General features: G+C 35.8%; 2 protein-coding genes across 2 annotated transcripts in view; one reads left to right on the forward strand and one right to left on the reverse strand.

The window, feature by feature from the left end:
• LOC120353305 (DNA replication licensing factor Mcm6-like) lies at positions 1–24,388 on the forward strand. Its single transcript, XM_039436509.1, has 11 exons — positions 1–152; positions 3,156–3,411; positions 4,505–4,682; positions 7,047–7,171; positions 9,469–9,702; positions 12,442–12,609; positions 13,267–13,404; positions 17,066–17,218; positions 19,126–19,444; positions 20,340–20,476; positions 22,879–24,388. Exons 1-11 carry the CDS (start codon positions 58–60, stop codon positions 22,981–22,983), a joined length of 1,908 nt encoding a protein of 635 aa, XP_039292443.1. The 5' UTR covers positions 1–57; the 3' UTR covers positions 22,984–24,388.
• LOC111046565 (endoplasmic reticulum resident protein 44) overlaps positions 1–26,157 on the reverse strand; it is a 63,216-nt gene that overhangs the window by 15,619 nt on the left and 21,440 nt on the right. The window lies entirely within an intron of this gene.

Consider the following 26,157-nt stretch of genomic DNA (forward strand, 5'->3'; position numbering starts at 1 on the left):
CAGTTCACTCAGCCGACTATATGCAGAAATCCAGTGTGCAGTAATAGACGCAGGTTTATGCTGGACATTGACAAGTCGACGTTCGTTGACTTCCAGAAAGTCAGAATCCAAGAGACTCAGGCCGAACTCCCTCGTGGATGTATTCCTAGAAGGTCAGTGTCCTATTCTGTCTAGTATTATTTAATAATAATGCTTATTTAGATAAATCAAATATTTTTTTGCCATTAACAAATACATGTATCGAGAACGTCAACATAGGGCAAAGATAGAACATTACACATTTAAATCTGTGTACATGATAATATAAAATAATAAATTGGAAAAGTGGTACAGGTCTTCTTACACAAACCTAAAAAAATTACATCTGTATTTTCAAAGAACTCCTCAATACTATAGAAAGGATTTTCAACTAGCCCAAAAATTCATTTTTTTTTAAATACTTGTCATCAAATTACAGAATTCGAAGTTGAAATTGATGCTGTGATAAATATACTTTTCCCCACCACCTTCTCGTCCTCTTCCTGTATTTCTTCTTATTCTTTTCGTCCTGTGTTATTTTTCTTTTTTTCTCCTTCTCCTTTTTCTGTCTTCTTCTTCAGCCATGCATGCATTGAAGAAAATGCACGATATTCTCCCTAGAAACATTAAATTATTATTGGTTCAATCTCTCATCTTCCCACATTTAATGTATTGTAATTCTGTTCTTAACGATATGCAAGTCACTCTGAATGATAAACTACAGCGTTGCCAAAATTATTGTCTACGTTTCGTCTACTCTCTCCAACGCCATGATCATATCACCCCAGCCCACATTGCTAGTTCAACATTGAAGCTTCCCAATCAAAGGCTTTTTCGAATAGTCAAGCTTGTTAGAGATATCTTGAAATACGGTAATCCGAACTATTTTAAAGATGATTTCAAATTTGTCTCTGAAGGTAGGAGGATAGATGCTTCACATACTAGAACCGGAGAAAGTACTTTAAGGATACCCAATCATCGAACTATTATTTTCACAAAATCCTTCTTAGTCAGTGCCTGTCGTACATGGAATGCACTTCCTGTTTCTATCAGGTCCATCGAGAGCCGAGCGAGCTTCATCCTGACTTTAAAAAAACATCTTTTGGAACAAATGACTGAAACTGTCCGGCCCTAGAACGATCACATGACAACCATCCCCCACCCATCCCACAAATACAAGGCTTTAAACCTGTTATAGAACGAATTTTATATATATATTATATAAACTCATGTTATTTCAATTATCCACTGCATACTGCTGTATATTACTGAAAGTTGATTACCCTGATCTACTTTCAGCCTACTTCATTTTATAATTCATTATATAATTATTTTACTTTATCAATTTTCTGTTTTTTTTCTCTTAAATATTCATATTGATTAAAACTTTTACAATATTTCCATTAATAAATAAATCCTTAGTTTAAATAATGAAATTAACGTTTTGGTAGAGAGTTAGTGGGGAGGATATTTTTAATATTCTTTCCGAAGAATGGACATTGATATGTCCAAAGCTCCGCCAATTTATGTAGATGCATAACAATATAATTATTATCTATAGTTATTATATTACAAATTGCTTTTTCATATCATATACAGTTCAATAATTATTTTCTTAGTCTATATCATGTAAATTCATCTATAATTTTGCTGTATTGTAAGCTATTGTATATAAGTGTATAAGACAGTATATATTGTAATCTACATAAATAAAGTACTCAATCAATCAATCAATCTTCTTCTCCTGCTCCTATCTTCTTCAGACTTCCTCCACTTGTTCTTTTCCTCCTGTCTTCTAATTCTACTACTCCTTATCTTCTTCTTCCACTCTTCTTGTCCTCCTGCCTTCTTCTCCTCCTTCTTCTGTCTTCTACTCCTCCTGTTGCCTTCTTCTTCCCTCTTCTTCTTCTTCACGTCCACTTGTTCTCTGCTCCTCTTCCTATCACCCTCTTCTTTCACTTCTTCTCCAGTCTTCGACTTTTTCTCCTCTCTTATACTTACTTTCTTACTTTCCGAGTCCGGTCAACACTTCCAAAAAATAGCTGCCGCCACGGCATTGTCAGATGCTAAAGTTAGGTCTTCATTAGTGCAGGGTTGGTCCATGAGAGGGCAGCAGTATAGATGTTTTTGGTCTTGGATTTCTCCGCATCTGCAGTTTAGGTCCATATTTCCTTCCAGGTACCCCCACTTCATCATGTTTGATTTGCAGTTTGCTACTCCCACCCGCAGTCGGTTTAGTGATTTCCATACACTGTATGTAAGGTTTCCTCCAGTCGGTAATGTCTCAGATACCGTGACATGGGCCTTCTCTTTCCATAGTTCAAGACGGCTGCTGTAGGAGTTGTCTGCAGTAGATGGGTCCTAGCCATGAAGCTCTTCCTTGACTTGAGGCGTTTTGCTTGTATCTGATGGTAGTGAAGAGGGTGACGAGGGTCAGTTTCCTGCTTAGATCTTTCCACATCACCAGCCACTTTTCTCCTTATAGCGGGAGGTGCTATTCCTGCTAGAGGGTACACTTTATCAATTGGAGTAGGTTTCAAGCATCCAGTAATGATTCTTGCAGTCTCATTCACCGCTGTGTCAACTTTTATTTGTATGAGCAGAAGCGGACCATACTGGAGCTGCGTATTCTGCAGCCGATAAACTAAGTGCAATTGCTGATGTTCGAAGTGTGTGGGGGTCCTCTCTTATTCTTCATATAATCTTCTTCTTCTTCCTTCAAATAAACATAAAAAAAACTATTATTGTCACCAATTGCATGGTCTGCCAACATCTCTTTTGTCTACTGTCTGATAATCATAGACTTTAAATGGTATTTTCTCAGCTGACATTCCTTGAACATGCTCCCTCCATTGATGCAGATTCTCAGTAACTCTTTCATTCATGCTGCAGATATTCAATTCTTTCCTAATATCTTCATTCCTGAAATGATCTCTCCTTCTTCATATTATTAAGGGCCATTTGCACAATGAAAGTTTAAACTAAATTTCATTTTAAACTGGATTAAATCCGTATCTAGTCCAGTTTGTTAGAATGTGTTTCATTTTGAGTTTAAGCCACTATAGCTGATTGAATCGAGTTTAAGATTTGACTGCAAACGGCCCCAAGAGTATAATTCGTTGGTTATCTATTTGCAGTGTGGAGATAATCCTCCGCGAAGAGATAGTGGAGTCTGTCCAGGCCGGAGATAGGTTCGACTTCACAGGCACAGTGATAGTGGTGCCGGACGTGAGTGCCCTGTCACTGCCGGGTGCCCGGGCCGAGAGCGGAGCCCACCATAAGACGGGTGACGGCAACAATGAAGGCATAAGGGGCCTCAAGGCACTCGGAGTCAGGGACCTGAAGTATAGGATGGCCTTCTTGGCGTGCAGTGTCACGCCTACAAATCCCAGGGTGAGTTGCAAATTAGATTTTAATTATTATTAAATGAAAATTCCATTATGTGAATCCAGTTTTGTGAATTCAATTATGTATGCGGATGACTTGGTGATAATTCAGAGAAATGAAGATTCCTTACAAAAATAAGTATTCGTGTTGACAGAGTTGCTGAAAATTACAATTTATTTATTTATTTATTTATTAGAACAGTCACAAACACGATATTTGGAAAGAGAAACAGGCAATTGCCCAAAACTTCTTCAATTCCTTGATTTTGGCACATAAATAGTCCAAAGTGAGGTTAAGTTTGAGAATAGCAGTTCATTGAACGGTCTTTCCCGTTCAGTTGGTACTCCTGAAAATGTAGACCGAGTCAGTGTCGTCGAGTCGATCGTCTAGGACTAGTAACAACTGCCGTTCTGACTCGGTCTATACTTTCCGGGGAACGGGGAAGACCAGGTGGTTTCTTTTTCATCACAGAACTAGTACTCCTAAACGCTGCAACCCATCGGAGTACAGTATTTCGATCGGGAATTGCACCTCGCCTCTAAAATATTGACGGAAAAGCATTGCACTGTGACTACAGATTCATTGTTTCTAAAAAAACTGCTTAACAGCGAACACACGATGTTGTACGTTCCAACGCTCATAGCAACTGAAATGGCAAAGTATGGGCATAGGGAAACAATAGCGTAAGTAGATATCCCATGCTATAGGGCGTTTATGTCGCAATGTTTACTGTTATCTCAAGCCGATTATTGTCGAATTTTACTGTTTTGACCGGGTAAGAGTGTATGAACAGCACAATATGAGAGATTACCAGCTTCACAGGAAAGAATTACGTGGACTATCAGCTTGAGATAACAGTAAAAGTTGCGACATAAACAACCTATACCATGGGATATCTACTTATGCTATTGTTTCTCTATGGTATGGGTCGTCTGCCAACATTCGTTCCAGGGCAATACCCTCTCCCGTTGACGAGTACTGGCTGTTCGAAAAACATGCGTTTCCTCTGCACAATCCTGTACAATTATTTGTGGTGTATTTAAATTTATTTTATGTGGTGTATTAATTTAATATTGCATTTTATTTGTTTGGATTGTAGTTCGGAGGCATGGGTGTGGAAATGTTGCTAACCAATGTGACGCCAGAGGTGATGCGTCATAACATGAGCGATGCCGAATGGTCAAAGATATTCGAGATGAACCGCGACAAAAATCTCTACAACAACCTTATCAACAGTCTTTTCCCTTCCATACATGGCAACGATCAGGTCAAGAAAGGTAACTAAACCTGTCTTTATCATAGAGATAGCATAAGAAGATATCCCTTGGTATAAGGCGTTCATGTTGAAAATTTTCAATTGTTATATCAAGCCGATTACTGTCAACTATTGTCAGTTCGACATCATTTGAGATCCGTCAACTGTGTTTTGGCCTGGTGAGAGTGAGAGCGCAGTATGAGAGACTACCAGCGTCACATAGCTTTACAAAAAAGAACTAGTGAGGTCCACGTTATAATGACAATATTTAATTAACATTGGTGTTGCTATCCTTGTCTATCATTCGACAAAGCAGATAACGCTATCCTTTTCGAGCTCTACAAGGTTGCCATAAAATTTCTCAATTATGAAAATTAAGAAATAATTGGAAAATTTATTTTCTTGAAGAATAAATTACAATTGATTATCTCAAGAATGAACAGTTGGTATCATCTATCCTCTTTTCCTCTTTAGAAGGCAGTGGAACGCTGTTCTCCTATAGTGAGGTCCACGTTATAATGGCAGTGAAGAAAGATAGGAGAAAAACGTTGCCAAGTCTCTCCATTTTGCCATTGAGTGTACACAGCTGTTACTCAATTCATCCCATTAAATTTGATCTAATAATAATTATCATTTCCTTGATAAAATAATCAATTTAATGTCAAATTAATCAAGAATATATTTTTTTCATGATTTGATTCAAAAATTTGGTTCCATAACTGAGATCAGATTTTATTGTTATACAAACCTGAAATGGCGACTAATTTAAAAAGCTGTGATACACCAATCTGAATTTCAAAACGACAGAAATTAAGTTATTGTGTAGGTATTCTATTCTAATTTCTTCTAAAAATAATAGAAATCCTATTAAAAATAAGTATTATTTCAGAATTATTTCAATGGAAATAATTCTGAAATAACCTTTCAATATTATTTATACAGGTACGAGTAGGTCCAACCCATACGTGTAGGCTAACTGAAGCATGGATGAAGTCTAGGATGGTTAGTTATCAACTTTTAAAATGTCATTTCATGTATTTTAATTTGTGATTCTCATACGGTAATGTCTAAAAATTATTTAATTGTTTCAAAAATACATTTTAAGTCAATTATACGACTTGTGTACCAAAGTATTTTGATAGAATGAAGAAAAAATGGCGGCTGAGATTGTTTGTCTACTTTTGTACAGTCACTGTCAAAAGTAGAAATAAAATATTGTGGAAACCAGACAATATTGCAAAGCTAGAGAGAGATAGCGCTATCTGTTTTGTTGTATGATAGAAAAGGACAGCAACAGTATTGTCAATGCTACACTGCCATTATAACGTTGACCTCACTATAAGAGATATTCTATATTTTGTATTCAGTAGCCAACGTGCAGAGGTTCAAAAGCTTAGCATATGAAGGCAGTGGCAAGGCAAAGAATCAGCGACACTGTTCCCCTATCTTTCTGCACTGCTATTATAACGTGGGCCTCACTTTAAGAGACATTCCATATATTTTATTGAGCAGCCAACGTGCAAAGGTTTAAAAACCAAATAGATGATTAGCCGAACTTAGTGAGGTCTATGTTTTAACTCGGATTTTCGTTTGTCTGTCTATATGTATGTAACGGCCAAACGCGTTGATAGAATTCGATGAGATTTGGCAGGAATATTCCTTTTTCAACTGCGCGTCGATGTATACACAAGGTTTTTTGAAATTTTGCATTTTAAGGATAATATGAAAAGAAAAGGAGTTCCTCCATACTCTGATATCACTATATATATCATCTAATCTGAAGATAGGATTTATTAGACTATAGAATTATTACAAATCATAGATTATTCATTGAATTCATTACACAGATGACTGGAGAAACAATGTCTATGGTTACAATATTTTGTTTTTCATTCATGGTATTATTATGCGTGCCCATCTGTATCAATATTCTCACATTTGGAAAAACAAATTTAATAGGTGATTAATAATTAAATGAATCAATTAATGCTGAAGAAATTATAATATTATAATATATTAAATATATATAATAAATATATTAAATATACTATAATATTATAATATATAGAAATTATAATATTATAATATTTATTTAATTATAATATTTTTGATTGAAAAAAAAATTAATTTTCAAATATTTAAGAAATATGTTTATCTGATGGGAAGATTATCACGGAACTGGATGAATTATCATATGGAATACAAATTCAAACGTGAACTGAGTTTGTTAACATTTCAAACAGGTGACATCAGATACTTGTGGATGAGTAAACTGCGTGAGGTCTACAGAACCACAAGTAATTGAATTGTTAGTTTGTCGTGTTTCAAGTTGATTTTGTGAATATTCAGTTGGTGATTGAGCAATTGTTTTGTTGTTAATTTACAGGAGTGACTCTGATGTTGTTCGGTGGTGTGCCGAAAGTGACAGGGGAAGGAACAACACTCCGCGGTGACATCAACTGTTGTATTGTTGGCGATCCCAGCTGTGCCAAGTCACAATTCCTCAAACAGGTATGTCACCAATCACATTACTATAGTGAGGTACACGTTATAATGGCAGTGGGGAAAGATAGGAGAACAACGTTGCCGATACTCTGTCTTGTCAATGCCTTCAAGATGCTTCAATGCTCTTCAAAAAAAGTATAGAATAAAAATATTGATTGATCAATTGGTTTTGGAGATATCGTGAAGAAAACAAAATGAAGAATGTACGAAAAACTCCTGGTTTTCAAGCTGTCAAAAGTTATGCCTTCAGAAATTTTGGTGGGAAACCATAGATTCCCCTTACTAGTACCCAAATGGACCGATTAAAACAATAAAATAAAATTGATAAAACCTTAATTTGTGTTTGGTCCGATGTATTGGGCTAATTTACTAAAATTCTTGGGAACTAGTGTTTATTGTTTTTTAAGGGACGGATTCAAGGATCCAAAAGTTAAATGAACCCCACACGTCAACCGAAGCTTATTGTGTTCCCAAGTAGTATGTTAGTTAGGCAAACCAATACCTGTGTTATTTACATGAACCAGGAGTTTTCCCCATGCTAACATCCCATTCATCACCCGGTTGCTTGTTGCAATCCAGTGTGATATGCTTGGCAGTCTCTTCAGACTGATTAGTCCTCGTGACCTATGTGAGTTCCACTCCTGGCCTACTTTGAAGGTCCTACCGCTGAGGAAGGGGTGGCCAAGTCGCCTCTAGGGCGCCCGGCCACCCTCTACTCAGCCTCTTGACCCACATTTGTGCCTGGAGTTTCACCCATCTCTGGTCTCTTGGGTTTTTCTTTATGGAACTATAGTATTACTGTACCAGATATTATAGAATGTACTGTTACATTCTATAGTGAGGCCCACGTTATAATGGCAGTGGCGAACGATTGAAGAACAGTGTTGCCGATCCTCTGTCTTGTCAATGCCTTCTATAGACGTAGACGGTAGCTGATACAGGTTTATTAATGTAATATTAACTGTTCATTCTCGTTTAAAATAATCAATTATATTTTTTAATAATTTCATCATGAATTTACATAATTAAGATGAAATATTTTGTTAATTAATTATTAATTCTACATTGTAAAAAGACGATCTGGCAACAAAGTAAAGCGAGAAAGAGAGCGCTATCCGCTTTGTTGAATGATAGACAAGGATAGCAATACCATTGCTAATCTCACACTGCCATTATAACGTGGACCACACTATAGCGGACGCTTAGTTGAAGCTACTGTTAAGGTGCGTACAGACTTTCGCTCTGCTCCGCAACCGAACGTCACTCCAGCAGAGCGATTGATGATCGACCGGGGAGTAACAGTGGTTCGACCGGGGAACGCGAGAAGATCTAACATCTTCCGTAACGTTCATGATGGGTGCGTGGGCGGCGCGACTGTGGTTCGATGGAGGAACGAGGGCGGTACGAGGGAGGAGCGTGCTCGGTGCGGGTTGGAAGAGCGTATATGTGTACGCAGCTTTAGGCTAAACTCACACTTACGCGACTCAGATCGAGAAGAGACTCAAGAGGATGTGTTTTCAAATGGTGACGTCGCGGAGACTAGAATCATAGAGAAACAATAGCGTAAGTAGATATCCCATGGTATAGAGAATTTATGTCGCAACTTTTACTGTTATGTCAAGCCGATCACTGTCGCTTTTTACTGTTTTGACCGGGTAGGAGTGTATGGACGGCACAATATGAGAGTCTACCAGCGTCATAAAGCTTCACAGAAAAGAGCTACGTGGACTATCAGCTTGAGATAACAGTAAAAGTTGCGACATAAACGTCCTATACCATGGGATATCTACTAATGCTATTGTTTCTCTATGCTAGAATCGACTGGTGTTAGTGTCACCATTTGGAAACACATGCTCTCGACTAGAGTTGAGTCTCTTCTCGATTGATTGATTGAGTACTTTATTTATGTAGATTACAATATATACTGTCTTATACACTTATATACAATAGCTTACAATACAGCAAAATTATAGATGAATTTACATGATATAGACTAACAAAATAATTATTGAACTGTATATGATATGAAAAAGCAATTTGTAATATAATAACTATAGATAATAATTATATTGTTATGCATCTACATAAATTGGCGGAGCTTTGGACATATCAATGTCCATTCTTCGGGAAGAATATTAAAAATATCCTCCTCACTAACTCTTTACCAAACTCGATCTGAGTCGCGTAAGTGTGAGTTGAGCCTTACTGTATGCAGGCTGCTTCAGGAAGATATTTACCATTCATTTTATGTTCTAAGTTTCTATTTTGTTGGTTGGTTTCATTGAAACCTTTTTGGTTGTCAGGTGGCAGACATGTGTCCGCGAGCCATCTACACTTCGGGCAAGGCATCATCGGCCGCTGGATTGACAGCGGCTGTGGTGAAGGACGAGGAATCTTTTGACTTTGTGATTGAAGCCGGTGCACTGATGTTGGCAGACAACGGCGTGTGTTGCATTGATGAATTCGACAAGATGGACCAGCGAGACCAGGTGGCCATTCACGAGGCTATGGAGCAGCAGACCATCTCCATTGCCAAGGTGAGTGAAGGTAGCAACATTGCCTGTGTTACTTTTTGTTGCTGCGATGAGTTCGTCCCCATTGCAAAGGTATGAGGCGCTAAAACAGGTAAGGTTGGGTGTAGTTATCGGATGGTCCCGGCTGAAGTATGACAGTCGTAAGGCCCATTGACGGCTTAAATGATATATTCAGGCGGTGGGACCTTCCCGCAAGGGACTCCCCACCAACAAAAGCCATACGCTAACACTATAGCCAAGGGCTATATGCTAACACTACGTTTAACGCTAAACCACGTTTACTTGAGGATATGGTTGCATTTATTATAATGTGTTTCATACGGGGGTTTAAACGAACAGCTGACATTTCTCCGTTTCAATCGAGTATCTGCCAAGTCCTCAACTTATGCCCGGTTGCAGAGTCGTCACATAAAGTTAAAATTAGGCATTCAACTTATTTCTGAAGCCATAACTCCACTTTTCGTTGTTGACTATAGCTCCCATAAAGTTGACTATAGCTCCCATAAAACTAAAAACGCCCAATAAGACACATGATTTCGTTGCACAGTCGTCAGAAAGAGCTTATTTATGTCTCCAATAGCTAAAAACGGTCAGTCAAGTTATGTGCCCGGAGTCGTGCTGTTAAATCCAATATCTACTCCCGCCAAATGCATTTTAGAGGTTGTGATAGCTTTTTTATAAAGATGTTTACGAAAAACTATCTGTATTTAAGAAAATCATTTTTTCCTCCATCTACTGTCTAAAGTACTTACTTTACTCTCTGAAACCTAATACTAAAGTGTCACTTTTTCGCTCTCGGTAGTAAAAAACAAAAAAACTCCCTAGGGAGTAAAAGTGACTCCATTTAAATAACATGGGGAGCATCTCTATTTTGAAACTTACATTGTAATAGGTTAGAAGGTCTAAGCTCAGATGAGATAGCATAATAGAGGTGTCTGTCATTGAGTCAACTGAATTCAATACCACAACCAGAAATTTGATCAACTCATGAAATATATGTTTGTATGATAATTATTATATTCTTAATATTAGTAGACGATAAAAATTTATACAATTTTTAAAATATTTTATTCTATTCAAAATACCAGCCAACAAATATTTTTGATCTGCAATTCAAATCTGAACCGCGTGATCTGGAGTCAGCCATTTTTGGTAGCTGCCCAGCTGATATAATTGTTACAACTTTTGCCGATAGACTAATCGGCAGTGCCAATCAGACGACCGGTTTTTAGGTTTCAGATTTAGGTTATGTTGTTAGGAATCATTGTCACCAATACGTAAGTTTTTAGAATGATTTTATTTGCAGTTTCTATAAAAAAATGTAGATGGAGGATAAATGTTGTGTACATCACGAGCGAAAAATACTTTTTCTCCCTCAGGAAAATTGCTGCCCTCGGCTTCGCCTCGGGCTTCAAACTTTTTCCCACAGGGAGAAAAAGTCGTACTTTTCACTCTAGATATACAAATAACTATTTCTCTCCCTATGTTACTTTAAGTTTTTTATAACCTCCAAATCGCTAAATATGGTGAGAAATCTCGCCAAAAGCCAAGAGTCGCCATATTGTTATCAATTTTATGTGAGGTCTTTTAGGTCTGTTGACAGTGATGTCGATTGAAACTTTGCCCGATGCCAAGACATTGGTTTTTTAACTGTCCATTCTCGTTTGAAATAATCAATTATATTTTATTAAACAAGAAATTATATTTTTCAATAATTTCATAATGAATTTTCATAATTAAGATGTAATATTTTGTTAATTCTACATTATTGAAAGACAATCTGGCAATAGAGCAAGGCGAGAAAGAAATAGCGCTATACGCTTTGTTGAATGATGGACAAGGATAGTAATACCATTACTAATCAAACACTGTCATTATAAAGTGGACCTCACTTTAGTGATTTCCGGAGAAGTCACACCGGCTGATGGTTTTCATCATTCTGATGAGAGAAACTCTGTACTCGTGAGGTCCACGTTATAATGACAGTATTTGATTAAAATTGGGGTTGCTATCCTCGTCTATCATTCGACAAAGCAGATAGCGCTATCCCCTTCTAGCTATGCAACTTTGCCATATCGCTACCTAACAATGTAGATGTATAAATTTATTAACAAATGTCTAATCTCAAATTACGAAAATTTATTATGTGATATTACTGGTGAATGAATTTCCTTGACAAATAAAATATGATTGATTATCTCAAACAAGAATGGACAGTTGATATTACATCGAATGTACCGGTATCAGCTAGTATAGAAGGCAGTGGCAAGGCAGAGAATCGATAAGGCTATGCACACACCAGCTAGTCAAGACAAGACAAGATATCATCAGACACAATACTTCACATAGTTTCTTATGACGCAGCACACACTGATTAGTCATTGCAATGAGACATGTCTTCTTATCCAACTATGTGAAGTATTGTGTCTGATTATGTCTTATCTTGACTAACTGGTGTGTGCCTAGCCTATAGGGCTAGGCATACAGTGCTAGGCCTATAGGGTTATTCTCCTATAGGGAGAATGAACTACAGATTTCGGACTAGGAAATCCCGAGCTCATGAACCGGCCCTATGTTCTCCTATATTTCTCAACTGCCATTATAACCTGGATCTTACTATTATGATAACTTGTAATGATAAGTAAAGATGATAACTTGATTCAATCACACAGAATTTTGTGTCTAAAAAATGTCGACTAGAATATCGATGATTGAATGTTAACTTTCTTGTTGGTATTTTAGGCAGGAGTTCGAGCGACACTGAATGCGCGGACCTCGATTCTGGCGGCCGCCAACCCAGTGGGTGGACGCTACGACCGTGCCAAGTCGCTACAGCAGAACATCGCACTGTCGGCACCCATCATGTCTCGATTCGATCTATTCTTTGTCATTGTCGACGAGTGTAACGAGGTCAGCCAAGCAATATCTATTAAATATTTACAATTTATATTCCTCATATAACTCCATCGTTTAAGGCCGGTTTCCGAGCTCGGGATTTAGCCAAGTTATAGATTTTGAACAGCTGGAGTCAAATTGGCTTTCGAAAACGGGGCGTAGTCGCAGTATATAGTTACAACAAAATAAATCTTTATTTTCTCATTTCTATAATGAATGTGAAATAACGATCCACCTGATAGTAAAGGTATTAGTTGGTATTAAAGGAATAAGGGCCGGTTTCCGATCTCGGGATTTAGCTAAGTTCCAAACTTTAAACAGCTGGAGTCAGAAAATTGGCTTTCCGAAACGGGGCGTAGTCGTAGTCTACGTTTAAATTGAATTTCGGAAAACTAGAAAATTGAACACAAAATAAAATAAAGAGAAAATAGTGTAAAGTTTCAGCCATTTTATTTATTTGGAACCGACCATTTTAAATTCAAGTTTTATCTTCTATTATGAAATTCTACAAAAACCATTAATATTTGGCTGTTCTAATCATTCATTAGAATTCATTTGTGTTTTCCTTCTCAAATTCAATTTTAAATTAAAGGTTCTAAAATATTAAAACTCTTCAAACCCAAAAAAACATCAAACTATTCTTAACAGTTCATCTATATTTTTCCTTTTCAGACAGTAGACTTTGCGATAGCCGAGAAAATCATCTCCCTCCACAGTAACAACGAACGTCACGCTGATATTGCCTACACACAGGACGAAGTTCTGCGCTACATCACATTCGCCAGACATTTCAAGCCTTGTATGGGAAAGGTAGGTATTTTCACAACACTTATTCACCCTTTTTTATTATATCCGAAAGGATCTCCGCCAATGAAAGCCATGGCTAAAATAACTAAACTTATTTTATACAAGCTGTAGGTCCAGATTAAGCTGTCAGCTGCCTATAGTGAGGTCCACGTTATAATGGCAGTGTTTGATTAACACTGGTATTGCTATTGTGCCTGACCTTTTTAAAAGATGATAAAGAAGATAATTTTGAATAAAATTTAGAATTTAGAAATAGGCCGACACATCTAGAAAATAGCTGAGTCTATACCTAATTCATGCAGGTGAACGGGCTAGAGTCAAGAAAACTTCAATTAATCTTGCCATGCCTGATTTAATAGGTTTCTACTATAGAATAACAGTACAATTTGAAATAATTGAAAAATACAAACAGCTTCAATAAACATTGGCAACTAAAATCGAACAACAGAAACAACAATTTCATGTTACTTTGTTGACATTCTTCATCTGATTTGGGGGCGCATTACTATCCCTTGTTTAGACAGCAATACGTCACAAAACCAAACAATATCAGTCATACAATAACAAATTAATTTCAACATGAAATTACTCAAGAAAGAAAAGCCCGTTGAACCCAAATTTCGTCGATAGTAACCCATATAACCCATTTCATAATAATTTTGAATCCCCACTTTCGATTGACATTCTCGAATGAACCTTTGTTTCACTACACTGCACTTTCGTTGGTCTGTACGTTGCTTTATCGTCGGGGTTACAGTACCTTGTTTTTGGCGGTGAACTTTTACCGGTTGAATTTGGCTTGACGGCGACGTCCTCTTACGTCCCTAGACCTGTCGTCTGAACGGGTGTCTTGAAGCGGTGTTACGTAAAGTTGCGGAACCAAAGGGGTGGTACATGAAGTTGGTTTGGGGACACACATGAACCGCTGTAAATAAATGTATTACAGCATTAATTTCCAACTCTTCCTACAATTCATCAAAAGCTAAAACAGGAGTTATCTATTGATTACAATTAATTAAATTCTCTCATTCTATTTGAATCCACATTTTATATAGATTTTTATCTTTAAACTACTGATTCTTTGTATCAGAATTAATGGATCTTTCTTCACAAATAATTCAAAAGTTCTGTTATAATTTAATAAATTAGCGTTCAGTTAAAAGCCTTAACGCCATGAGAAAACACAGTCAGAAAAATATAAAATTGAGTCTTAAACTCAATATGAACATAATCTTAAAAATTTCATTCCAATTTAAAGGCTATCTTCCTGACTTTCAGCAATACTCTACGATAATATATCTCCAGAAACAATAACTCAAATGTAACGTAACTGAAAAATTTCTATACTTCTTTAGAAAAAAAAATTTATAATTATCTTCCATCACTAATAAAATCAAAAGGATTATTCTCAATCAATATTATTAACTTGAAAAATAACAGGCTTTGTTAATACAATACTCTTATGGAAGTTTCAATCAATTAAATTCCCTAAATTATATTTTAACCTTATTTTACGTATTTTTGTGTAGTTGAGAAGTTGATATTGTGGTAATTATTCATATTGAATGAAAAAGACTAAGAAATTGTCAAAAAACCACTGATTTATTGATAATTAGAAAGACCGGTTTCGGTTTCAGTTTATCAGAGATTGACAATGGTGTAATAACCGAAACCGGTCTTTCTAATTATCAATAAATCAGTGGTTTTTTGACAATTTCTTAGTCTTTTTCATTCAATTATTTTACGTACCTTAGCGGTTATTTGAAGAAACAATTATTCGTACATGATGAAGAAACACAATTAAACTTTTCAGGACATGGCACTACTAGAAAATTTAAACTTCAATAAAAATAAAACTAGCTCCTACATTAAGTAATGATATAAACTTGTAAACCTGCCCAAAAAGGGCGAAACATAATGACTACATCTTTACTCTCGTAGTGCTCCTAGCAAAGTGTCCTCCGAAATGTAATCTGGTCTCTCGGCTGGGGAATAGCCCCACTACTGTATTTAGAAACAGGTCTCCTATTGGGCGAAGGGAATCAATTTGACCAATCGTCGCGTGGCTTCTAGAGCCTTAAGACCAAATAGTAACTGCAAAATCGGTAGTTTGTTATAATTTCATTGCTTGCTGTTTTCCAACTTATCGCACTCTATGTCGCGACAGGAAGGCTAAGCTTTAGAGATAATTCCATAATCTACATTCCTCGACGACTCGGAGCCACAATTTTTAAATATCTATCATGGGAAACTCAAAGTCATGGTCGTTCATAATAGAGAGAGAAAATAATTTATTTCGCTAACTCACAATAATGGCTCTAGCCTATTGCGTATTAAATTTACTATTATAACTTGGGAAAAGGCCTGAATTAAAAATAGTGCTCGGCACACTATCCTTGTCTATCATTCGACAAAGCAGATAGCGCTATCTCTTTCGTGCTTTGCTCTGTTGCCAGATCGTCTTTTAACAATGTAGAAATATAATATTAACTAAATATTTAATCTCAATTATGAAAATTCATTATGAAATCATTGAAAAATATAATTTCTTGCTTGATAAAATATAATAATTGATCATTTTAAACATGAATGAACAGTTAATATTACATCCATAAACCTGTATCAGCTTACCTCTATAGAAGACAGACAATCAGCAACGTTGTTCTTGTATCTTTCTCCACTTCCATTATAACGTGGACCTCAATATAGATAAAGAAATCTAGGATCCCGGACATCTATTGAAGATCCCTTGGCAAGATAACTATTGCATGATAACTATTCTCAAAATTTCTCTTTCAAGTTTTAGCTACCATACATGTTTTCAACTTGGCTGATCAGCTGACTGATCCTATAGTGAGGTTCACGTTATAATGACAGTATTTGATTAACTTTGATGTTGCTATCCTTGTCTATCATTCAACAAAGCGGATAGCATTATCTCTTCCTTGATTTGCTCTGTTGCCCATCGTCTTTTAACAATTTAAATTAACAAAATATTTCATCTTAATTGGGAAAATTCATTATGAAATCATTGAATATATATATATATATAATATTTTGCTTGATAAAATATAATTGATTATTTTAAACGAGAATGAACAGTTAATATTACATCAATAAACCGGTATCAGCTACCGTCTATAACGTCTATACCGTCTACCGGCATTGACAAGACAGAGGATCAGCAACGTTCTTCTCCTATCTTTCTCCACTGCCATTATAACGGGGACCTCACTATAGTCCACATGTTGGACTAGTCGCTGGCCCAGCCTGCAATGAAGGCCAGCGTTGGCAAATCACTCATCCACACACTGGTGCTGGTCATCATTGGGCCAACGTGTGGATGCCGCATTACGCTGGTTCATGATGCTAGAGATCAAATCAAACCAAATAGTTCTTTATTTATCATTGTGTTCATAGAATATAAATAGTGTCACAATATAAATAATTCACAATTCACAATAATCAGTTGAGGAAGTCTTGTATACAATATGGGCTGATTGAAATTAAATATTTTAATGTATTTAAAGAAATGGCTGTATTTCTTTTTTTCTTATGCTATGTAGTTTTATGGCTATTTATTGTACCATCTGTATTATTTTATGGCTATTTATTGTATCATGTGTATTATATTTCTATTGTAATTTGTGTATTTTTTGTACAGGAAGCAGGAGAACTGCTGGTGAAAATGTACACCAAACTTAGGATGCGTGACGCGAATTTCAGTTCCAAGGCCATGTACCGCATCACAGTCAGGCAGCTGGAGAGTTTGATCCGTTTGTCGGAAGCTTTTGCCAAGCTCGAATGTCTTGATGAGGTCAGTAAACATTTATATTTTCATTTATAAAATTACCAGTAATAGGAAAAACGTTTTCCTCCACCTACTATCTAAAGTACTTACTTTACTCCCTGAAACATAATACTAAAGTGTCACTTTTTCGCTCTCGGTAGTAAAAAAAAGAAAAACTCCCTAGGGAGGAAAAGTGACTCCATTTAAATAACATGGGAAGCATCTCTATTTTAAAAACGTACATTGTAATAGGTTAGAAGGTCTAAGCTCAGATGAGGAAGCATATAGAGTAGTCAGTCATTGAGCCAACTAAATTCAAAACCTCAACCAGATTTGATCAACATATGAAATATATGTTTGTATGCTAAAATTATTACAAACTTCATATCACTATACTAAAATAATGTATAATATTTTTTTATATTCCATGCTATTCAAAATACCAGCCAACGAATATTCCTTATTAACTAATCAAATTTGAAACGGGAACTTCATCATAGCTGTAGTCGTGGCGGCCATTGTTGTTACAATTTTAGCCGACAGATAGCGCTGTCGGCGGAGAACTGTGATTACAAGCCAGCTGTTTCTGTTTACTTTTAAGATTATGTTGTAACACATTGTTTGGTCACGTACGTTTTTAAAAATTATTTTATTTGCAGTTTTTATAAAAATGTAGGTGGAGGAAAAATGTGTATATCACGAGTGGAAAATGTTTTTCTCCCTCAGGAAAATTGTTGCCCTCGGCTTAGCCTTGGGCTTCAAATTTTTCCCTCAGGGAGAAAAAACAGCACTTTTCACTCTAGATATACAAATAACTATTTTCCTCATATTTTGTTGAATTAATCACCCAATTAGTTGAAGTTTTTGTCATTCAGTGAGAAGGTTCTGTAAATCAGTTGTACATCTTGATGTGTTTGACTCGGTTGCACAAATGCCAGTTGCATTTTAACCGTGATTAAATGCCAGAAGAACCAATCACAGAAGTGCTCATTTCAAAAAAGCCTACTCAATCCAGTCACTATATACATTGGTGCATGCAAATTATATTGTAGTTCTGATTTTTCAATATATTATTTGTGTACATAAGAGAAGTCAAGAACCAATTTCTACATGTAAAATGTCCTTGTGCTAGATACAGGGTGGCCTAAAGACCTCGTATTTTCGGCTCATTTGCCATGAAAGATTTGCTCGATGTCCACGTTATAATGGCAGTGGAGAAAGATAGCAGAACAACGTTGCCGATCCTCTAAAGACCCGTTACCTTCTATAGACGGTAGCTGATACAGGTTTATTGATGTAATATCAACTGCTCATTCACGTTTAAAATTATCAATTATATTTTATTAAGCAAGAAATTGTATTTTTCAATTATTTCATAATATGAAATATTTTGTTAATTATATTTCTACATTGTTAGACGATCTGGCAACGTTGCAGAGCTAGAAGAGGATAGCGCTATCTGCTTTGTCTAATGATAGAGAAGGATAGCAACGCCAATTTTGATCAAATAGTGCCATTATAACGTGGACCTCACTATAAATCAGTTGATCATCAGTTATTATTTCAATTGAATTTCTATATTATTTTTTATAACAAATTCCATTTTTTTTTTACTTTTTGTGTAGTTGTGAAGTCGATATTGTGGTAATTATTCATATCAAATAAAAATACTAAGAAATTGTCAAAAACCACAGATTTATCGATACTTAGAAAGACCGGTTTCGGTTGTTACACCATTGTCAATCTCTGATAAACTAAAACTAAATACAAGAGCAGCAGATATTATACTAGTGGGCGAGTACTGCTATTGGTCAAGGACATGAGCGCCTGTCATTGGCCCAGTTATACAGTCTCCTCCCACTCAACGGTGTCACAAAATGGCGGCTTAAGCAACAGACTCGCCAAGATAACAAAATTTTTATTGTTGAATCCAGGTCCAGCCCCACCACGTGAAAGAAGCTTACAACCTTCTGAACCGGTCCATAGTTCGCGTAGAGCAACCAGACATCGTTCTGGAGGCGGAGACTGAAGACGACCCGTCATTGGCTGCCGCAGGTGACCACGCCTCCGTTGCCATGGAAACCGACCAGGATGGCGGCGGGGAGGGGGCAGACGACGACCAATCAGAGGACGCCGCGTCGTCGCAAGCCAAGAAAAAGAAGATGGCGCTCACGTTTGAAGACTACAAGGCGATGACTGATATGCTGGTCGTCTATATGCGAAAGAAGGAGCTGGAGGCAGCTACTGAAGGAGGTAAATATGATTTCAATTCTTTTTTCGTATTAAAAAAGTTGAGTTTTTACATTATTCTCCAGTTTTTCTCTTTATTTTACTGTAAAAACTTGACTGTCAGATCTATACTATCCAGTTTTCAGACAGTTTTATTCAAGCCTCCCAGAGTGAAGGATTGCCTTCATTTCTACCCAGGTTTAAATACAGAGGCTCACCTGCACAAAATCCGGCTAAATTTAACCGTGATTAAATCTCACGATAACCAATCAGAGAAGCCTCCTCTAAAATACCTTCTCTTATTTGTTCCTGAGGCATTTAATCATGATTCGAATCCAACAGGCTTTTGCGCATCCGGAACATTATGTTGCAAATGTAGGTAAACAGTTCTATAGTGAAGTCCACGTTATAATGGCAGTGGAGAAAGGTAGGAGAACAGCGTATCTGGTTATCTACCTTGTCACTGCCTTCTATATTATAGGATAATATACCAGTATATCTGATGTCATATTTATTATATGTTCATTCCCTTTTAAAATAATTAATTATTTTTTAATCGTCAAGAAAATATTAGTTTATTTCAATATTATTGAAACTTTCGGATTGTTTAGTGTTATTTCCGGCTCTTATCAACCCTTCGAAATTCAAAATTCATCAGTCATATCTCGAATACGTATTCTCTGAGTTTTAATCTTTGGTGAAAACAGAAATTTTAAACTTAACCTCACTTTGGACTATTTATGTGCCAAAATCAAGGAATTGAAGAAGTTTTGGGCAATTGCCTGTTTCTCTTTCCAAATATCGTGTTTGTGACTGTTCTAATAAATAAATAAATGAATAAATAAATAAATAAAATGTATTTTTCAATGATTGAATAATAATTTTTAGAATAAAAACTATGTATTTTTGTAATTTTCAGAGGAAACGGAAGGTGTGCGACGTAGCGAGGTGGTAGCCTGGTATCTGGAGCAGATTCAGGATCAAATCGATTCTGAAGAAGAACTGCTACAGAAGAAAAATCTGGTTGAATGCGTTCTCAATAGGCTGGCTTTCCATGTGAGTTTATCTCTAATTTATTATTTATTCACTCACATTCATTTCAATACAGTTATTGACTAATATTTTTCAAGGAAAGCTACTGATGTCGTAGTTGCGCTGATGAGCTATCGATAAAATAATTTAAGCTCCATGCACCTGCTACTCCTGTTGTAAGGGTGGCCACTTCTAGAGCCGAACTCCTCTAAATATAATTTATTAATTAATAATTAATTTGAAAAACGATTTCCGGTGGTTCGAAACCTATCTAAGGGTAACCGTCCATTGGAACCGTATTCAACCGATCCGTTCGGCCGTTGGATCGGACGAATCTGCCAGCCATTAATTCGGCCGAATATGTCGTTCATTGGAACCGTTTACGTCAGTCTAGTTCAGTAGTTGGCTGGTTGCCAGAAAGTGAAATGGCAAAGCTAGTTAGTAGGGAAAGTCATTCTACTGTGTGTGTTTACTCACAAATATAATAAATAGAACAAGTTCAAAAAACAAAAACAGACAAGACTGTGAAACAATTTTGAGGTTAGAATATGGTCGTCCATTGGAACCGTTTACGTCAGTCTAGTTCATTAGTTGGCTGAACTATTGAATATTGAATTAACTACTATCATAGCCACCAAAATTCTTCATAAACAATGATTATATTGAGATTTTGAAAATTGAATAAACAAATATCCACTACATAAGTTATTCATTACAATAATATTACCTATTTGTTCAGTAATCTTTGTCTACAGATTCCTTTGAACATCACGACGATGATATCTTTTGTCTCGCATATCCCACAATGGAACATGCTCTTGAAACAAACTTATCAACTTTTCATTGTCCATAGCTAAATTATTATTCATTACGTTTAGTCAGATCCTATTTGTTCAGTAATCTTTGTCTACAGATTCCTTTGAACATCACGACGATGATATCTTTTTTCTCGCATATCCCACAATGGAACATGCTCTTGAACCAAACTCATCAATTTCTCATTGTTCATAGTTAAAACTTTATAAAACAGATCAAATGTTCAAAAAACAAGACTGTGAAACAATTTTGAGGTTAGGATGATGTTGTCTCAGCTCGACTTCAGCCGGATAGAGGCGGAAAATCCCATTCAATTCGAATCGAAAACTTGATCGTCTGGAGACGGCCGTATGAACCTGTTGCAATGGACGAGCATGTATAGCTTTCTTTGTCGGGGGATCGTTCGGACGAGTTCGGTAGTTTTCGGCCGATGCTAGTTCGGACGAAATCGGTTCCAGTGGACGGCCCACCTAAAGCTGAAGGTCCACTCATATCTCATCATCTCATTACCCAGGCACAAGCCTCAAACTGTTGGGAACGTGGCCATAAACTATATCACATAAGGAGAGGTCAAGAGATGTCTCAATAATTCATTTCAAGCTAGTGAGTTCTTCTAATAAAATGAATGGCAATTTCAAATTCCCGGGCTGACAAATACTTTTTGAATAGTAGCCCCAATAGAATTTCCATGTATAGTGAGGTCCAGTGGCAGTGGAGAAAGATAGGAGAACAACGCTCCCGATCCTCAGTCTTGTCAATGCCTTCTATAGACGGTAGCTGATACAGGCTTATTGATGTAATATTAACTGTTTATTCTCGTTTAGAATAATCAATTATATTTTATCAAGCAAGAAATTATATTTTTCAATAATTTCATAATGTATTTTCATAATTAAGATGGAATATTTGTCAAAATTGGACAAAAATCATGAAGTGTAAACATAACCTAAGTTATTTTATTTTTGGACAATTTCTATCTAAATTTGGGAAAGGAACAGTTTTGGGCTTTAAGCCTGTTGTTCCTCCCCCAATCATTCATAATTGAGAATTATATTGTATGTATCGATGTATAAATAAATAAATAAATTATCAATTCTCCATTGCTAAAAGACGATCTGGCAACAGAGCAAACCGAGAAAGTGATAGCGCTATCCGCTCTGTTAAATGATAGACAAGGATAGCAAAACCATTGCTAATCAAACACTGCCATTATAACGTGGACCTCACTATAGCTGTTCACCCTGTTGTCAATATTTGCAGTAGCAGAAGTCTTCGAGGTGATTTACAGCATTTAATTTGGATTTTCGTTTGATAAAAATTACTATTTTAAATGTTCATTTTTCAATTTAGCGACAGTCATTAATTACAAAATTTGGGATGAACCAGCAGGTAATCGCCCAGAAGTATTTCTATCCATAATTTAAAATATTGTGAGCAGTCTTGAGTTGAACATTGCTGTTCCATATGTGATGGTAATGTAATGATCAGTTTATCAGTGATTGACAATGGGACAACCGAAACCGGTCTTTCCAAGTATCAATAAATATGTGATTTTTTGACAATTTCTTAGTATTTTTCATTTAATAATGTAATGAATTGTTTGTTTTCAGGACCATATCGTTATTGAACTGGTTAAAACCGGTCTGAGAGGCGAAGAGCATGATGAGGAAGATCCACTGCTCGTTGTACATCCCAACTACATTGTCAATCTCTAAATTATCCCATTATCAAAACCTAATCATTATTGATTATCAATTATTGTAAGAGTTATGAGTGAAAGTGGACCAACTATAATGTCAATCTCTAAATTATTCCATTATTAAAACCTAATTAATCAATCATTATTGATTGTCAAGTATTGTAAGAATTATGAATGAAAGTGAACCAACTATAATGTAAATCTCTGAATTATTCCATTATTAGAACCTAATTAATCAATCATTATTGATTATTAGGTATTGTGAGAATTATGAGTAAAAATGGACCAACTACATTGTCAATCTTCAATTTATTTCAATTTTTAAGCATCATTTATTAATTAATCATTATTGGTTACTAAATATTGTAACAAGTAAGGATTCAAGTAAACGATTCAATTTATAGGTTTTTACTCGTTTGAGAAAAGGTTTATAATAGAGAAAAGATTGCTTAAAAGTATTTTTCTCCCTCAGAAAAATTGTTGCCCTCGGCTTCGCCTCGGGCTTCAAAATTTTCCCTCAGGGAGAAAAACAGTACTTTTCACTCTAGATATACAAATAACTATTATTGCATTATATGCTATTTTTTCTCCATGGTTTTATTGGACGGAAAAATGCTTTGTTGACCACCCTGTTGCATGAGAAACTACAAGCTGATGTTTTTGTAATTTTCTATTCTAACAACCAGCTGACTCCTAATATTGTTAGTTTGTATTTTCTCATACAATAGGCCCCTGTGGCAATGTTCAAAAAATACTATGTGCCGGTTAAATTTTAACTGTGATTAATTCCCGAGAACCAATCAGATAAGCCGTCTTTTCAAAAACGCCTTCTCTGATTGGTTCTCGTGAGATTAATCACATTTAAAATTTAACCGCCTGTTGTGCAACCAGGCCTATATGGTAATGTAATAGAATTCTATATAGGTAAGTATTCTAGGTACATGGCATATTCCAGTCTATAGTAATATTTATATTGAACTGTCGGCATAAGTGGTCCGAGAAGTATCGGTGTTATAAATAATACTGAGTGCTGGTTGCACAAAAGCCGGTTAAATTTTAACCATGTTTAATTTCACGAGAACTAATCAGAGAAGCCGTCTTATCAAAAAGGCCTTCTCTGATTGGTTCTCGTGAGATTAATCACATTTAAAATTTAACCGGCTTTTGTGCAACCGGACCTGACAGCTTTAAGAGTGAGAGGTTAAGATTCATGAACAGTTTAATTGAGAGCTTGAGTAGGATTTTATGTGAAGATTTTTGAACAGTATTGTGTAATTTGAAGTTGATTACAAGTAGACCTACAGAAACTCATATTATTTGTCAGAGTGTCAGCTTGATTTATGTTGAAATATTCCCTGATTTTTGTAAATATTGATGACCTTTATACTGAACAAGAATATAGAATATTTTTTGTCAACGTTTGATGTTTTATTTTATTGCGTTGCAAGCGATAACCTTTCTTTCAACATTTTTTTTGACTTCAAATCTGTATAGCTATTGGACGTATGTGAATATTGCAAATCTAATGGCATATTCTTGTTCTTTCCTTCAAGGACTATCATATTCTAAAGTATGAGCGTGTTTTCATTTTTCACGAAAAAAACACCTGATGTATAGTCCATGGTTTTTCTTATTTTTTGTGAAAATAAAAATCGCTCAAACTTTGTGATCTTATGGTTTTTGATGTGAGAAACACGAATCTGGAATCATTTTGCAAAATTCCTTACCGTTTAGGAGATATGACCGTTTTAAAATTTGCAAATTTTATGTTTGCAGCTTCATATCTCACTCTGTAAGTAGCTGGGGGTGCCAAATATGGCTCCGACATTTCTCAGGTCAAGCTTTTCTATGGTGCAAATTTCTGCCAAATCTGAGATACTTTTTGTTTCAGTGTGTTTCACGATGGACTTTGTATGGACTTTTCATTTTTTTGTGAAAAAAAAATCGCTGAAACTTTGTGAACTTATGCTCTTTGAAGCGAGGAACACGAATCTGGGATCAGATTTGCAAATTTCCTTACCGCTCGGGAGATATGAACATTTGAAAATTTGCAAATTTCATGTTTGCAGCTTCATAATTCACTCTGTGTAGTAGCTGGGTGTGCCAAATTTGGCTCCGACATTTCTCAGGTCAAGCTTCATCTATGGTGCAAATTTCAGCCAAATCTGAGATACTTTTGTTTTTGTTTCAGTGTGTTTCACGATGGTCCATGGACTTTCTCAATTTATTGTGAAAAATAAAAATCGCTCAAACTTTGTGATCTTATGGTCTTTGATGTGAGAAACACGAATCTGGAATCAGATTTTCAAAATTCCTTACCGTTCAGGAGATATGACCATTTAAAAATTTGCAAATTTCATGTTTGCAGCTTCATAATTCACCCTGTATAGTAGCCGGGGGTGCCAAATTTGGTTTCGACATTTCTCAGGTCAAGCTTCATCTATGGTGCAAATTTCAGCCAAATCTGAGATACTTTTTGTTCCAGTGTGTTTCACGATGGTTACCTACCTAGTCCATAAGATTTCTCTAAATTTTAGTGAAAATAAGAATCGCTCAAACTTTATGAACTTATGCTCTTTGAAGCGAGGAACACGAATCTGGAATCAGATTTGCAAAATTACTTACCGTTCAGGAGATAGACCTTTTGAAAATTTGCAAATTTTGTTTGCAGCTTCATAGCTCACTCTGTATAGTAGCTGGGGGTGCCAAATTGGCTCCAACATTTCCAACACAAAATCTGAAATCAGATCTGCAAAATATTTTACCGTTCAGGAGATATGACCATTTGAAAATTTGCAAATTTCATGCAATTGTGTGTAGGATATTTTCATTCACAAAACAATAATTAATTCACAACGTGTTTATTAATACGACATTTTCTATAATATTTACATTAATCAATATAATGCATAAATTCAACTTTTTACAAATAATATTATGCTGATGACTTAAACGACGATCACTTTCAGAGAATAATTAAAATTCTACAATGCACATTTATTCAAGTGATGATATAAAACAAAACGTGACTTGTGAAAGATAATTAGAACATTCTTTCAACTAAAACAAACGAATTTTTTATTTTATAAACTATATTTCAATAAAAAAGTTCAGATTCCATAAAGAAAATAGATTTCAAATATGATTTTTAATCTTCTAATCTTTGCGTTTGGTTCAAATTTATATTTTT

The sequence above is a fragment of the Nilaparvata lugens genome, chromosome 10 (genome assembly GCF_014356525.2).
Source record: "Nilaparvata lugens isolate BPH chromosome 10, ASM1435652v1, whole genome shotgun sequence".
Taxonomy (NCBI): domain Eukaryota; kingdom Metazoa; phylum Arthropoda; class Insecta; order Hemiptera; family Delphacidae; genus Nilaparvata; species Nilaparvata lugens.